This window comes from Schistocerca nitens, chromosome 7 (genome assembly GCF_023898315.1).
Source record: "Schistocerca nitens isolate TAMUIC-IGC-003100 chromosome 7, iqSchNite1.1, whole genome shotgun sequence".
In the NCBI taxonomy this organism is placed as follows: Eukaryota; Metazoa; Arthropoda; class Insecta; order Orthoptera; family Acrididae; genus Schistocerca; species Schistocerca nitens.
The window spans coordinates 67,994,771-68,010,253 of NC_064620.1; the positions used below are offsets into that span (position 1 = coordinate 67,994,771).

General features: G+C 40.2%; 1 protein-coding gene across 1 annotated transcript in view; it reads right to left on the reverse strand.

Annotated features, from left to right (window-relative positions):
* LOC126195060 (cyclin-K) overlaps window positions 1–15,483 on the reverse strand; it is a 76,845-nt gene that overhangs the window by 2,891 nt on the left and 58,471 nt on the right. Inside the window, exons 6-7 of the mRNA XM_049933507.1 lie at window positions 13,586–13,758; window positions 3,810–4,160 (exon numbers count right to left, since the gene is read on the reverse strand). Coding sequence (XP_049789464.1) covers window positions 3,810–4,160; window positions 13,586–13,758 — 524 coding nt within the window. The remainder of the gene's footprint in view (window positions 1–3,809; window positions 4,161–13,585; window positions 13,759–15,483) is intronic.

Below are 15,483 nucleotides of genomic sequence, written 5' to 3' on the forward strand. Positions count from 1 at the left end.
AATTTCTCACTGTTCTCATTTCCACTTCTTCTCATACTTTTGCCTTTCAATTCATATGTTGTACTCAGACTGTTCAGATCCTATAATTCTTTTTCATGTGATCAGAAGGTCTTATCATTGCTATACTTTCACACTGAATTTTAACCCCATTCTTGAACCTTTCTTTTATTTCCATCATTGCTTCTTCAATGTACAGATTGAACAGTAGGGCAAGAGACTACCTCCCTGTCTTACCTCTAATCCAAGCAATTCATTCTTGGCCTTCCAGTCTTATTGTTCCCTCTTGATTCTTGTACTTATTGTATATGTTGATTCTGATGAGAACAATCCTATCGCTGAACTGTAAACAGTAATTCACTCTTTGCCCTACCTTCCTACTCATAACAATCCTTCTCCCATTAAATCATTTTCTGCTGCTGTTGATATTACCCTATACTTGTCTGACCAGAAAGCTTTGTCTTCTTTCAATTTCACTTTACTGACACCCACTATGTCTAAATTGAGCCTTAGCGTTTTCCTTTTCAGATTGTTTAACTTCCCAACTATGTTCAAACTTCTGACATTCTTCACTCCAAATCTTAGAATCTTACCCTTTCATTGGTTATTCAATCTTTTTCTCATGGTCATCTCCCTGTTGGCAGTCGCCTTCTGGAGATCCGAATGGACGACTAATCTAGAATCTTTTGCCAGTTGAGAGATCATCAAGACACTTTTTCAATTACAGGCTATTTCCTGTGGATGTGCATTGTGTGTCTTTAATGCAGTGGTCTCCATTGCCTTCGGCATCCTCGTGCCATTGATCATTGCTGATTGCCCCACTCGAAGTACAAGAGAGTGCCCTGAACCTCTCCATTCCTCCCCCCCCCCCCCCCCCCCCCTCTATGACAAGGGCACTTGCAGATTCAGGGTGACTTCTTATGCTAGAAGTCTTCGGCCACCATTTCTGATGATTTTTATTCAATATTTAAGCAGGGCCCAGCAACTTTTGATTACTAATCAAAGACTTTACCCCTACACCACAGGTGCGAAACATGACTTTCTCCTTAGGAAACACACTTCCTGGCACTAGTGTACACACAATGGTACTGATCCAGCCAAGAAACAGCATTCAGTTAAAAGTAGCCTGTGGAACTACAATTTAAAAGGATTTTGGAATATCAATCCTAAAGTTTTTAATCTTCTTGTGCAGAACTGATTTTAAATGTAGTAAATGTTTCTAGAAACACTAAAGATAAAAACATTTCCTCATCAGAATTTGTTACAGTATTGGATTACGCCTGAAAATGGACAGCTCAATTCTTTCGAGACGAAAAGATCTTCACTGTAGGTGCCTTGATGTATCATATAACAGTAGTGAACCCACAAACAGGCGTAGCCTGCTTGAGACACTGAGATGCAGAGCCTCAGTCCCAGCACAGTAAATTCCAGTGGGCTAACAGGAGTTCTCTTGCTGAGCTACACATTCACACACAGGCCATTATCCACAGCAGGAAGCTCTTTAATGCTAAGGCTGGGGACTGAACAAAGTCATGAAGGGAAGATGCAATTATATGGACTGCATGTTTATATAGAATACTTCCCATACACAAAATATATTAGTTCTTTTTAAGTTTCAATATATTCATAATAAACAACTTTCAAAGCATTATGTAAAGACAGTCCCACTTCAGAAAGATATGCCATACAATGATACCATTACAGAATAATTATTCATATTCACAACCTCAAGTAGGTATAATATGTAATAGGCAAGAATGCACATTACTAACCCTACATTACATGTATGTATATGACTATTTTATACACAATACTAACTATTTTTGCTGTCCTAATAGGAAACATTGAGCATTTGTTGATTCCTACACTAATATCTAAGTGAGATAATACAGAACTGGAATCTGCAACAAACCATAAACAAAAATTGCTGTTGGGGTATCAGTTATTCAAGGTTCCAATGAAATGACTAAAAAAGGAAGGTCAATTAAGCAGATTCAGAAAGCACTAGTGGCAAACCAGAGCACTGTAACAAGTGGTTACATTGCGTTGACGAGAGTATAAGATGCTGAAAAGCATTGCTCCAGTTTTAACTTTTTCATACATGCAGGAAAGACTATCAAAAATATATGTAGTATTCGTTTTTATGTGACATACAGTTACAGTAAATGTTGGAAGACTCAAGGGTTTGAAAGGGTACTTGTTTTTGGGGACTGACAATGATAAATTCCTCCTCATCCCCCATTAAGGTTCCACTATATTGAGATACTGTGTGGTCAATTTTAACACAGTATACATAACAACTTCACTGATGTTTTACCCGTAAGGAACAAATCAAATATCACAACTAAGCTTAAAATTTACAAAATGATATCTTCTGATACATGCCAGTAAACAATCAGTGATTGAAGCACAAAATATTCAGCATTTAGAGACAGAAACAAATCCAGAAAATAAAAGTCATTAAGGAAATAATGTATTCTGAACCAAGAAAAGTCGACTAAGCAGAAAGAACACCATTTTTTGTTTCAACATTCACTTTTGCGATCAAAAAGTCATTTTTGTATCCTCGATACAGAGTTCTCCTGTCAACTGAAGCAGCTGATGAGCTGTTAGGGAGATATGGGAGCCCTCAAGTAGAACAGAGTACCGAACTCTCTAGGTGAGCCGAATACAGCATTGTGTTGGCCAGTACTGAGCACTTTACCTCATCATCATTTGATTGCCTCAGTGTGTAGGTGTACCCTGCTGTTACTGTTAGGGTCGTTTCTACCATCTGAGTAATTATCTGCAACAGTTCATTCCATCATTGCTTCCAAATGTGGCCATTGGACACAACTTCCAGTAGCAGACTGGTCACACTGACCAAACAGTAATTCAGTAACCTGGTGTCACCACCACTCAACACAAGTGTCACTACCATTTAGCACCTCTTAGCCTACACATGTAGATTATGGAGCGAAAAGTACCAAGTTGGTGTGCTTTCAAGGATAACCCCGTTTAGCGAGGCTGACTGGGAGTACAGAGCCAGCCAAGGTAAATGGAGCAACAGGTCCAAGTCATCAGCGTCACATGAGAAGACAAACTAAGCAAGTTGCTTTATGGCAGACCTTCAATGCCACCTATTTTTAGAGCTACACGGGAGGATCTGTGTATGTTCAATACCAAATTAGAAATAAGGTAAACAAAATCATCTTTGGAAACTGAGTAAGTTTCATTACGCCATACACAGCAGAAATCTATTCTGTAAATCATGCATTACGAATGAAATTCATTGAACTATTGCGTGATAGGGAATTGAAAGATAAATATAAGACCAGAAAGACTAAGTGGTTTCTACAAATATTTATCGCAGAAATATATCTCAACTTCATGGACATGCAACATGAATGCTTAAATTATTCAGATAAGCGTACACTTTTCCCTTGTGGAAACACAGGACATTAAGCTGAAGTGCTCCATAGCATATTATCATCTCAATTTTGTTTTGGGAATGACTCAATCATTTCCAAAACTGAGGGACCTACTCAAGGCAAAGAAAATAAATTGAGATGGAAACATTGCAACAAATGTGTTTAATTTACAACACCACCACTGGTAATAGCATGAACTTCGGATCACAGTGCATCAAATTTGATGAGACACCTATTACTTCATGATGTTCCTTCTAGCAGGGAGTACTTCCACTCCCAGTGCCTTCTCCACACAGCAAAAGCAAATCGTGCAGCTCAATAGAATGCTAGCATGAACACTCCTGTTTTACGATTTAAATGTTAGCAAGCACATTATAATGTGACAAGAGGATTGGTACATACCTGATACAGGCGGTCCCACAGGTGATGCAGGCGAGAGAACTCGTCGGTCAAGAGTAAGCCCACTTGCTCCAGTACGAAGCCTGCCACCAGTCATAACGTGTGGTGATAAAACAGCTGCCAACTCGTGTGGGGCTGCTGGTGGCTGCTGAGCTCCTGGTATAGGAGCGTTCGCTGATAACTGTGCAGCTACTGCCAACTGAGCAGCAACTGGTAACTGTGCAACAACTGGCAGTGTTGTAGGCACAGCAGCAATGGTAGATGGTTGATGTGGTGGTGGCTGCTGAGGAGGGGAGTCACCTGCTGTCATTTGAGGCTGAGCTGAATATAGGTCAAGCACCTGGTGGCAAATGTCTATAAAAACAGAAAAAAAGAATGTAATAATGGAAAAGGTTTTCTCAAAGATTGTGAAATTAGTACACATGAAACTAAGCGAGACATTTAAGATATAGCGATTCCCAGAAGCCTCCTATGCACTTCCTCTTCCACTCCCAACTTGCTTATTTTTCAACAAATCTCATTCCGTTCCTCCCCCCTAAGCTGTCCCTGCCCTTGTGCTTTGAAACAAGCTTGAATTTGTGGCTGCACTTAATATAAATAGTTACCAGCTAGTCATTTACTTTTATAATACAGAACTGGGAGACACCTAAACTAAAAGTACACTGAAGCTACCAACATAAGCCCAACCACTGAGGAAATCAATTCAATTTTCTCCACTTCAACAAAGCATAACAGCTACAAACAACAAGAAGGAGATGGAGGCAGTGATCTGTATTTTTATGATTAGTAATATATGAGAGTCATTCCATAAGTCATGGCAACTATGGTATATCTTAAGATAATGTGACATCGTGAGAATTCCACGATGTGCCTTTAATTGGTATGGCAGTGTGTATCTGAATTCCTGCACAAATAGGGTTCCGGTACAGGAGATCACAATAAAGGTTGAAATGAAATGCAAGCATTAGAACTCTGTGTAAATTTATTGTGCAGGAGTACAAATGAAACAAAAATGAATCAAAATCAACTACTATGCTTCCAAATAATCTCCCAGCACATACACACAGCATTGCCAATGATGGGAAAGGCGTTTAAGTGCACTGGTATTGCCATCAATGTGTGCCACCTGTCACTGAAATGCCATGAAGACAATCGTCCTGTTTGCGAAGTGCCTCTCACGCAATAGTTTTCTCAGCTATAGAATGAGGTTGAAGTTGCATGGACTGATGTCTGGTGAGTAAGGTGGGCAGGGATGGATCCCTCTTTTAGCACAGCCAACCTCACAGGAACTGGTGCCAAACTATCCTCGCATGCGGGCACAATCTCTGAATTGATTTTGATAATGTTTGCGGCAGGCTTTCGAATGAATTTACTGCAATTACAGTGACGCCACAAGTTCGCATGATGTACCATAGCTGCCACAACTTACTGAATGACCCTCATATTTAACAGCATAAACAGCAAAATATTGTGATTTTTCAAAGTGTAAAACAATGCTCACCACTGTTTATCTGAACCACTAAGTACTGCCAGCTTAAAAAGCAGCTTCTGAAAGAGGGGGAGAGTAAACACACAAACAACACGAGGCCAGAACAAGTTCTTACAAAGCTCTCCACCAGCACTTGTTTGTCTCGTCTGCAGGTACCTTATGATCTCAGAGGGAAATAAACAAGTTTACACCAAAGCCAGTGGATATTTAAGAAGTCAATTCATGGATCATTATTTTCTTTTCTCTAATCCAGGGCCGGCCAGAAATGCTGCACGCGTGCGGTGCTCCTACACATGTGCAACTTCCGGGTCACAGCGTGCACGCTGCAGCCGTCAGCGTTCACATAGTGCATGTTTCTACGCACAGATGTCGCTTTATCCACTTGCTGGGATACTCTGTACCGGCGCATTCTAGTGCTCTTTCCACAGTTCACAAGCCAACCATGGGAAGGTATTTCGCGTATTAAACATTTAAAATACTGTCACAGTCTACTCATTGAGACGTCTACTTTTATGTTAACAGTTTAATCCAGTAACACAAGTAATACAGTTACCAACCGTGGGTTTTTATTAAGGCAGCTTGACTGACGGCACGTAAATACGCATAATGTTTTTGATATAGTATTTAAGAAAGAGAGCACTCAGCAACTTCCAACGAACCTTATTCATGATTTCAAATAACATTAAACTAATGTAAGGTTTCCTATAACTAATTCTCGGTGCCCTCAGTTACACCCACATAATTTCTGTCTCACTGACCTCTGAACAGAATGATAACGGCAGACCTCTCGATGATCACCTGTTATTTCAATACCATTATTGCTATATCTGTCATCAGTTCCGTCTGAAATCTGCATAATAGCCGACAATTAGATGAATGTTATGTTTTATCGACTTCAGCCGAGCATAGACCTTCACACATTAAAAAGGAAACCCCTAAATGTAAGTATACATTGGAACAATCGGTTTAATGACCAATTTTCCTGATAATGTAACATGGAGCAGAATGACACAATAACGCACAGTTAGTAAACAATAATTTTTAATTATGAATGGAATAAATCCAAACATGTTTATCACTGGTCATGAGAAATGGTATAGTTAACATCGGGCACAAAAGCACGGTTCATTGACAAACACAAGCAGTTGCAAAGATTTTCATTACTTATGCTTGATCGAAACCTTGATTTATTCATTTTCAACATCGAGGAACATCTTTCACAAACATACGTCGACATGGACATAGCTCTCGCAGCTTCTCGGGGCAGGAGTGGAAATTCTTGTTGTGAAACACTTTCATAGAATTATTCTGTACTTCGCATTGCAAATAACTTGTCCTTCACTCTTTTATTGCACTGTAGGTCAATCAGTTCCATCTGTAGGTCATTTGGAGCATCTTCAACTGACGACGGCTGGCTGGAGTGGCGAAGCGGCTCTAGGTGCTACAGTCTGGAACCACGCAACCGCTACGGTCGCAGGTTCGAATCCTGCCTCGGGAATGGATGTGTGTGATGTCCTTAGGTTAGTTAGGTTTAAGTAGTTCTAGGGGACTGATGACCTCAGAAGTTAAGTCCCATAGTTTTCAGAGCCATTTGAACCATTATATCACAACCCGGGCTGTATCTGTAAGATCTGTCGCTTCATCGAGCGCAACAGAAAGCAAAAAAGTCTTTAGTCTTATTTATTAGCTACTTGTGCACATCACCGGGCATAGCACTGATATGTCTTGCCACCGTTTGTTTGGATGGACTGATTTCTTGAAACCTGCTAACGTTCGTGGGACACACAAGTTCTGCGGCATCATTCAGACACCCTTTCACAAACTCCCCTTTGGAAAAGGGTTTCCCAGATTGTGCAATTCTTAATGCGATTTTAAAACGTGCTCGCAGTGAAGATTTAGTGTGGTTGTCATTCTGTAAAATTGAATACATTGTACAGCCTACAGTAAAATAGACATAAATGTAACACAAGAAACTAAAAGTTCAAGAAGTATCAGTTACTTTGACATATATTAAAATCGAGTTGATGTGTCTCATCCATTTTCTTAAGGACATTTAATTTTGCTTGCCGTTCTTCACTGTTGAGTACACTACACTCGTCTTTGTGATACGTATTGTAGTGTCTTTCAATTGAAAACTTACGCTGGCCGCCTATTATTCGGCGGCACAGCAAACACCGAGTTTTTGCCAATGGCTACAAAAAAGAATTGCATTTCCCAGTCATTTTTAAACGACTGAGAACATAGATCTCCCGTCCTTTGCTTTTTCACAGTACCTGCCATTTCTCTGTACTTCTCTGTTACGGTTACGGTCACCAGGGGTAAACGAGACTGGGTATGTTGCACTCTTTCTTGTACCACATAAACAGGTAAGTGGAGCTGCCGCCGTTCATTTAGGACACATGTCTAATAACAGATGTCGCTGTCGCACACGTGCGCACATGTGCAGCACTTCCGCACGTCTGCACACTGTGCAGCGTTTGGCCAGCCCTGCTCTAATCTTATTCCACGGACTGAGCATTGTATATTATTATTGAGCACATTTGTGAATGCATCCCCTGTTGAAGTCAGGATAAATATTTCCATTAATAAATCAGTAAATGTAGTGACTCTGCCCGACCTTCTCATAGGTACAAATGTTTTCTGCAGATAATTCAGGCTTTGTAATATAGTTGTCTTAAACAGGACGATGACTGATGTAGCTGGGCACTTAAAAGGATGGTATGGAATGGTCTAGCTTTTCAGGGATAAATTAGCATGGTTTACACCACCAAATCAAATATGAGTAATTCAGGTAAAGTATCTTGTTTGCACACATACCCGACTGGAGCGAGGTCTTTCAACCAATCCTATAATTTATTCAAAATGAAAATTGAAAACAAATTTTAACAATATTTGGGATGAAAGAGCTATATCTATTAAATATGAACCATTGGATAAATTTAAACACAGTTTAATCTCTAGCTTTGAAAAATTACAGATTAATTCATCATCATGAAAATGAAAGTACAGGAAACCTGAAAAAGAACACGTCACAACTTACAGGCACAAAGGGCAAGCATAACTAGCTCCTAATGCAGAATAAGGCGGGAGAGGGGGAGGAGGAGAAGAAGAAAAATGAACCCGAAATCAATGGACTAACAGTCCTGAATCTGGAAATAAAGACGAGAGGAGGATAGAAAATGATAGTCAACACTTCATACCTGAAATATGTTTATAACTTAAGTCCAACACAAATCACTGACTAGATAAACTGCCCCTAAATGGAAAGAGGATACAGCATTGAATTTTCCAAACTCATACAAATATTATGTCATAAAACGTCCCATATCTTGTATAACTCAAATATTACATTATAAATACAAACCTGGGACACACACTACTTGTCTGCAGCTTTTACCACTGCATACTGCTGGATATCACATACTGTTGTGTAATTTTTATAGGTGGTGGTTGTTATTGCCAGTCCAAAAACTGCTTTGATATAAATCTCTGCACTATCCTGTCAAAGTTCTCATTTTTGCCTAACTACTGCAACCTGCATTCATATGAATCACCTGCTTCCTGTATTCAGGTTTTTCTGTCCTCCTCCCATTTTTACCTCCTGACACTTTTCTCCACTACCAAATCAATAATTCCTCAGTGTCTCAAGAAGTGTTCATCACTCTATCCCACATTTTAGTCAAAACGTGCCATTAATGTCTTTTCTCCCTCACTCAATTCAGTACTTCGTCAGCTATTAGGGTCTCCACATCTAATCTTCAGCAGTCTTCTGTAGCTGTAGCGCCACATAATTAAAAATGCATGGAAAAAAGGGAAAGCAACTACTCATCCAAAGAGAAATTGTGTGTGATGCATATGTAATTTTGAAAGACTGCAAAATTACACTAATGTCTGACTATTTTTTCCCTTTCCTAGTACCAGCACACATGAAAACTCTCTCTCTCTCTCTCTCTCACACACACACACACACACACACACACACACACACACACACACTTGCCAATCAGTTATGTCACTGCTGCTTGGTGGCATAGTGGGTAAGCAATTGATTTAAATTGGTGATTTATATGGGTGTAAGTATGCAGCCAGTTGCATTTTTTGATTTTCTGATGCCACTGACTATCATTAACTTGTCGAGCCACTGCAGGGGCATCTGGTGGAAGAGTTACAGCAACATTTTATTGATCAGACGACATGCTCGTCATGCTGGCGGAAATTTAGTTATAGGAACGGAAAAATGTACGATACGAAAAGTTGACACATCTCAGTACCACTACAGACAGACAGACACACACACACACACACACACACACACACACACACACACACAAAATTGCTGATCAGTTATGTCACTGTTGCTTGGTGGCATAGTGGATAAGCACCAGATTATAAATCCTACAATTCAGGGTTCAATATCCATGCAGCTCTTTGATTTTTTCTATTACATACCTCTTATTTCACATCCAGTATTGATTTTCTAATGTGCCAAATGCCAAATCCTGCATAGTTCGAAGTCTACCTGAAATTGCAAATTCATTTACAACTGTGTGTGTAAATCAATCCACAGGTCAGGCACAAGGGCAAACCACATGCATTATGACCACACATGGTAAAGCACTGTGATTTCCAAAACAGTATATCCAAGTCTCAACTGAGTACTGATTATGAGAGCAGGGTTGTAAACCAAGAACTATCACTTCACATTGTCAGCATGCTTATTGAGCACACATGAAAATTATATGTGGATCTGAACTGCCTGCCTCAGTGCAAAGTGCTCAAATATAAACATACATAGAATATTATAGCAAATTACAACATTCCAAGTACCATAAACTTTCAGAAATACAGAATGATATACAATTTGAGGAGGCGGCAGTTAAACCAATGACCTATACATTGCCAGCCAGTGACTAACCACTACACCCACTACACTATAGCAGACAACACACAGAATACAAGATTACTCCCTCTCCATGCAAGACAGTCTTTTATATGGTGCAGCTTGAGAATCCTCACATTCTGGTCCTTTGTCAGATCCTCAATGTTATGGTGACATTCAGAGTTATTCCCACTGAAGCACTGTGATCAATGTCTAGTTTTTTAAATCCTTTCTACATCATAATCCGCACACCACCTTACAGTGTGTGCCGAGGGTACTTCTGGTACCACTAACTGACTCTCGCTTCCCTGTTCCAATCGCGAGTAGCACATGGGAAGAATGAGTGTCTGTAACCTCTGTATTAGCTTTAGTTTCTCGAATTTTCTTGTCATGGTCATTTCATGAGATGCATGTGGAAGGAAGTTATATGTTGTCTGATTCTTCCCAGAATCTACTCTCTTCAAATTTCAACAATAAAGCTCTCGGTAATGCACAACACCTCTTTCCTAAAGTCTACTACTGGAGTTTATCTAGCATCTCTGTAACCCTCACACTTCAACCAAATGATTCCATGACAAAATGTGCCAGTCTTTGTTGGATCTTCCTCTCTCTGTAGCAGAGGTCACCGTTGTCGACCTGCATGTCACAACTGTGATAGGGCTACATGCAGGAGACAGGGATCATCAGTTTGTGGTTTCAGCTCTGATGTACAATCATCTCTTCAATTTCATACATGATGTCTGACTAGTAATGTAGGATACGGGTGAGCCGAAGAAGTGCTTTAATAATTTTTTCATGTTGCAATGTAATACTTGTCAAACACTGTTCTTTCTTTACCGTAGCATACAACTGTTCTGGATATCATCAATAGAAATACATGATACCCATGATTAAAGTTCCAGTTTTGAAACACTGTAGAAAGACAAGCACTGCTGAGAATGATGTCAAATTTAAACAGCATATTATTAAGAGGGCAGATGAACTGCAATATGACTACAGCTTGAGTTGCACATTACACCATCAGTACTGTTCCATGTGCATGACTGCACAACTTGGGCAGTCAACAGTTGTGCCATTGTTTGTCAGGCAAGTCTGTCCACATCAGATGGAAAAAAATCTGATTTTTAATTGTCCAGAGGCCAAGAACGGCATGAAAACCAAAATATCAGTTTTTAATTGTTCTGGGGTCAAAAACCACACAAAACGCAAAATGACATCTATTTTGAATTATCATGAGATGGGCACAAGATATGTTTAATACACTGCCCGCCGTTTGCTGCCACAAGTCAAAATCAAGAAACAGCATGTTAAACAACATACTAAGTTTCTTGGGGGTCACATTGAGAATCTGTTGTACAACGCATATCTTCAATCAAGCTACATTCATAATTGGAGCACTGAACACATCACCTTTCAGATAACCCCACAGCGAGAAGTCACATGGATTAATATCAAGTGATCTGGATGGTCAGGCTGAAATGACAGCTGATTATTCTAGAATTTCCGAAATGTCTTTGCAGCAGCCACTTCACTGGCTATGCAATGTGCAGAGGAGTGTTACTCTGTTTAAAAATGATCCCGCTTACACATGATGTTGAAGGGAAAATATGGTGCTATGATAAACAAATCCGTCAACCATAACACTTCCCCCACTAAGTAATTCACCCTGTTTAAGACAGTGTCGTCTCCTGCCACTGGATTCTGTTACTCAGCTATACAATGGAGTGACTTGCTGGCTGCCATCACATGCTGCTTTATTTCCTCCTAAAATTTCTCCCCACTTTGTAGCTTTTCCTCAATTTTCTCAAACCATTACTGGGTCGTACCGACCACGTCCAGGTAGATACACTGTAAGTAAATAACTTTGGAGTAACAACTCACCAGGTAATAGAAACACTGTCATTGACTGGTACACAAAATAATGAAAACCTTGCTAGCTTTCAGGTGAACCCTTTAATGAACTACAGAAAGCGCGTGCACGCACGCATGCACACAATCTTCCTACACTGTACCAGCCACACGGACAATGGCAGCAGTTCGGCAGATGGTCTGCGGTGAGGAGTTGTATTGGGTGGAGTGGCTAGAAGGAGAATAGAGGTAGGAGAAAAGAGGTGGAAGATGAGAGGCAGGGAGGAATGGAGAGAGGTGAATGATGGCTCAGTAGGGGGGAGCTGGTGTTTGGAATAGGAATGTGGGCGGGAAGGGCAACACAAAGGAATCTGAGCTGATGAGCTTGTGCAGTGCATGTTAAGGAAGAATGGACTGGGAGGGGGTGCAGGGCGAGGAGAGAAGACTGTTGGGTAGAGAGGGTGGGTGCAGTGGGTTAGTGGAGACTGAGGATGTACCACCTTTTCTGACTGACTCGCATGGGAGTTATACTTGCAGCACATCCTTCACTCCCGCAATCATCCTGGCCTCAATCTCAGCTAACCCACTGCGCCAACACCCTATACCCAACATTCCCCTTCCTCTGTCCTGCACCTGGACTCAATCCACTCTGCCATGTCATCATCATTGTGCACCAAGCACTGCACACACATCAGTTCTGGTGCTTAAGTGTTGCTCCTCATCCCAAACACCCACCACCTCTCTGTCCCTTATTCCTATCCTACACACCTACTGCCTCTTTCCAAGCCATCAGCCACCTTCCCCAACTCTCCCGCCTCTTTTTGCTTTACCCATTCCAGCTGGCACAACCCCTCACCCTAGTCTATCTGCCGAACTGCAGTCATTGTGGGTGCAGCAAACAGAATGTAGTGACACAGGGGTGTGTGTGTGTGTGTGTGTGTGTGTGTGTGTGTGTGTGTGTGTGTGTGTGTCACATTGAATCTGGAACTGAGCATCAGGGTCATCAACAAGAACTAATACTTCACACTGAAAACATGTTTGGAAAGTAAACATGGAACTGAACTATCTGCTTCAGCATGAAGTACTCATATTTATATACACATATAACATCTAGCAAGTCCCAGAATCTTTTAGAAACAATACATACTGAATTATTATAAATAATTGCAGACAGTGAAACTTTGGCTATGCATGTTGCAGCCAGTTAATGTAACTGCTACACCATAACAGATGACACACACACACACACACACACACACACACACACACACACAGAGAGAGAGAGAGAGAGAGAGAGAGAGAGAGAGAGAGAGAGGACAATGTACTATATAAAGAAAAAAGGCAGAAATTTATATTGGGCAGATGATGACAAATGGAGGAGGGATGGCAATGCACCATATGAATAAAAAAAAGCAGAAATATATATCAGAACAATTTGATTATGTAGGACACTACTGCCAGACTTGCACAGTATCAATCATTGTAAGACGTAAATACATATAATTCCCTACTTGAATATGAAATCACACGCAATACAGCAGAAACACCACAGATGTGTCTCACCTTCAAGAAGTTCCATTGTAACATCTTCTATGAACATGTCCCACCATCGCGTATGTTTAGCAGTTCGACCAGCCCAATCGACAACCTCAAACTTGCTAAGCTTTCCAGCAAGGTACATCAGGGCAACAGCAATTATCTCAGGCTCCCACTGAAGACACAGGGTAGTGCAAAGACTAAAAGAAATGAGGTCAGCTTCAACATTCACATGTATTAGTTAACATTTGCTTAGGTAAATAGTAAAAAGTAATGTACAAGAAGATGGCTCTATCATGGGATAATTAAACTGAATATTATAATATAGGAGTGATATGTGAGGCTCTTTATGGTGCCAAAACACAAACTACTGTGGAAATGTAGCATAAACAAAATTGTGATAAGACTTAGAAAGAAGCCTAGTTAGAAACACACTTGGCCCAAGGACAACGAAAACAGAATACAAAAGGTCACAACCTAAGAAAGAAATCTATGAACATGTACAGAATGTACAGTGTGCAAAAGAGGGATGTCATTTTGACATCTGGCTAGAATAGATGCTGACAGACTGACAAAGCAAACCTAGAAATAATTATGAAGCTGAAAAACAACTAGTGTGGTTTACAAAGACTCTCACAGAAGCAGACATTAACATAATAGACACACTTAACAGGAATTTTCCTAGGAACAAAATTCAGAATGTGGTCTTCAGGGATGAACAAGGGAAAAAATAAAAAGATCCTCATAACTTTGAACAGCTCTGGAAGCAGAGATAATAACATATGAAAAGAATGTGGGTGAGGACGAAAGAACAAGTACAGCAAGAAATCAAATATTGATTTCGTCTGCTCTGTAAATGGACTATTTGAATAAATAAATATATAAATAAAATTATAAACAATGTTGAATGTATCTCTGGCAGAAAAGCAACACACACTTTAAAAAATTTTTCCACAGATATCATTCAAGACTATGGACTAAAGAGGACCCATTCTGACAAGGTGGTAGAAGAAACTGCTAATTATAGTTAGCACCACTACAGAATGATAACGGAGGGTTTTCATGTTTTATTTTAAAATTTTATTTACATAAATCCCACAGATATACAGTTTGTTGCTTGGATGTATAACGAGTCAGCATAGATACCACCAAGGTAATACATAATAATTAAGGTTATCAATTATAGTGAACTCTATATTTAACAAACAACAATACTTACTGAGAACCATCAATTTCATTCACATCAACTACTCAGACATTATACTATACTATACACATACTCATTAGCCACCTACACAAGACATTTTATTTAGCGTATGGCTAATACAGACATATCATGAAATTACATATACATATGTACATATTGACACACAAGAAACTTAAGTTTGTCTTTACAAATGAATATCCAGTCCTTCAATCCAGCGCACTGCATCTGGAGTTGCTAGCAGGAAGTCATCTTTGGCACCGTGATAAGCTCGAATCCTGCATTCACTGACAATGTCGTGAACAGTCTGGTATGGAGCCCCGCAGTCACAAGCTGGATCAGGCATCTTCTTCCACTTAAAGAGAGCATCCCTGCATCGCCCATGGCTGGTACAGATTCTGTTGAGAGTAGACCACGTCTTGCGTGGTAAGTCGAATCCACTTGGAAGTTTAGCACCTGAGAAGATGTTATGCAGGTGCACATCTGTCACTGCTTCCCACCGACCTTTCCATTCTTCAAGAGGTTTGAAATTCTTAGCAACCATGTCAGCAGCATCGCACAGAGTTGGATGACGTGATTCCAGTCTCTTGCGATTTAAAAGTGGCAGGTCGCTATGCACGGGTAGGTTAGAATTCCTGGAGATCTTGTGGAATTCTCTCATAAGGGCAGTACATCTGCGTAGATCAGGAGGCATTATACCGGTTAACAGTGGAAGCCAATA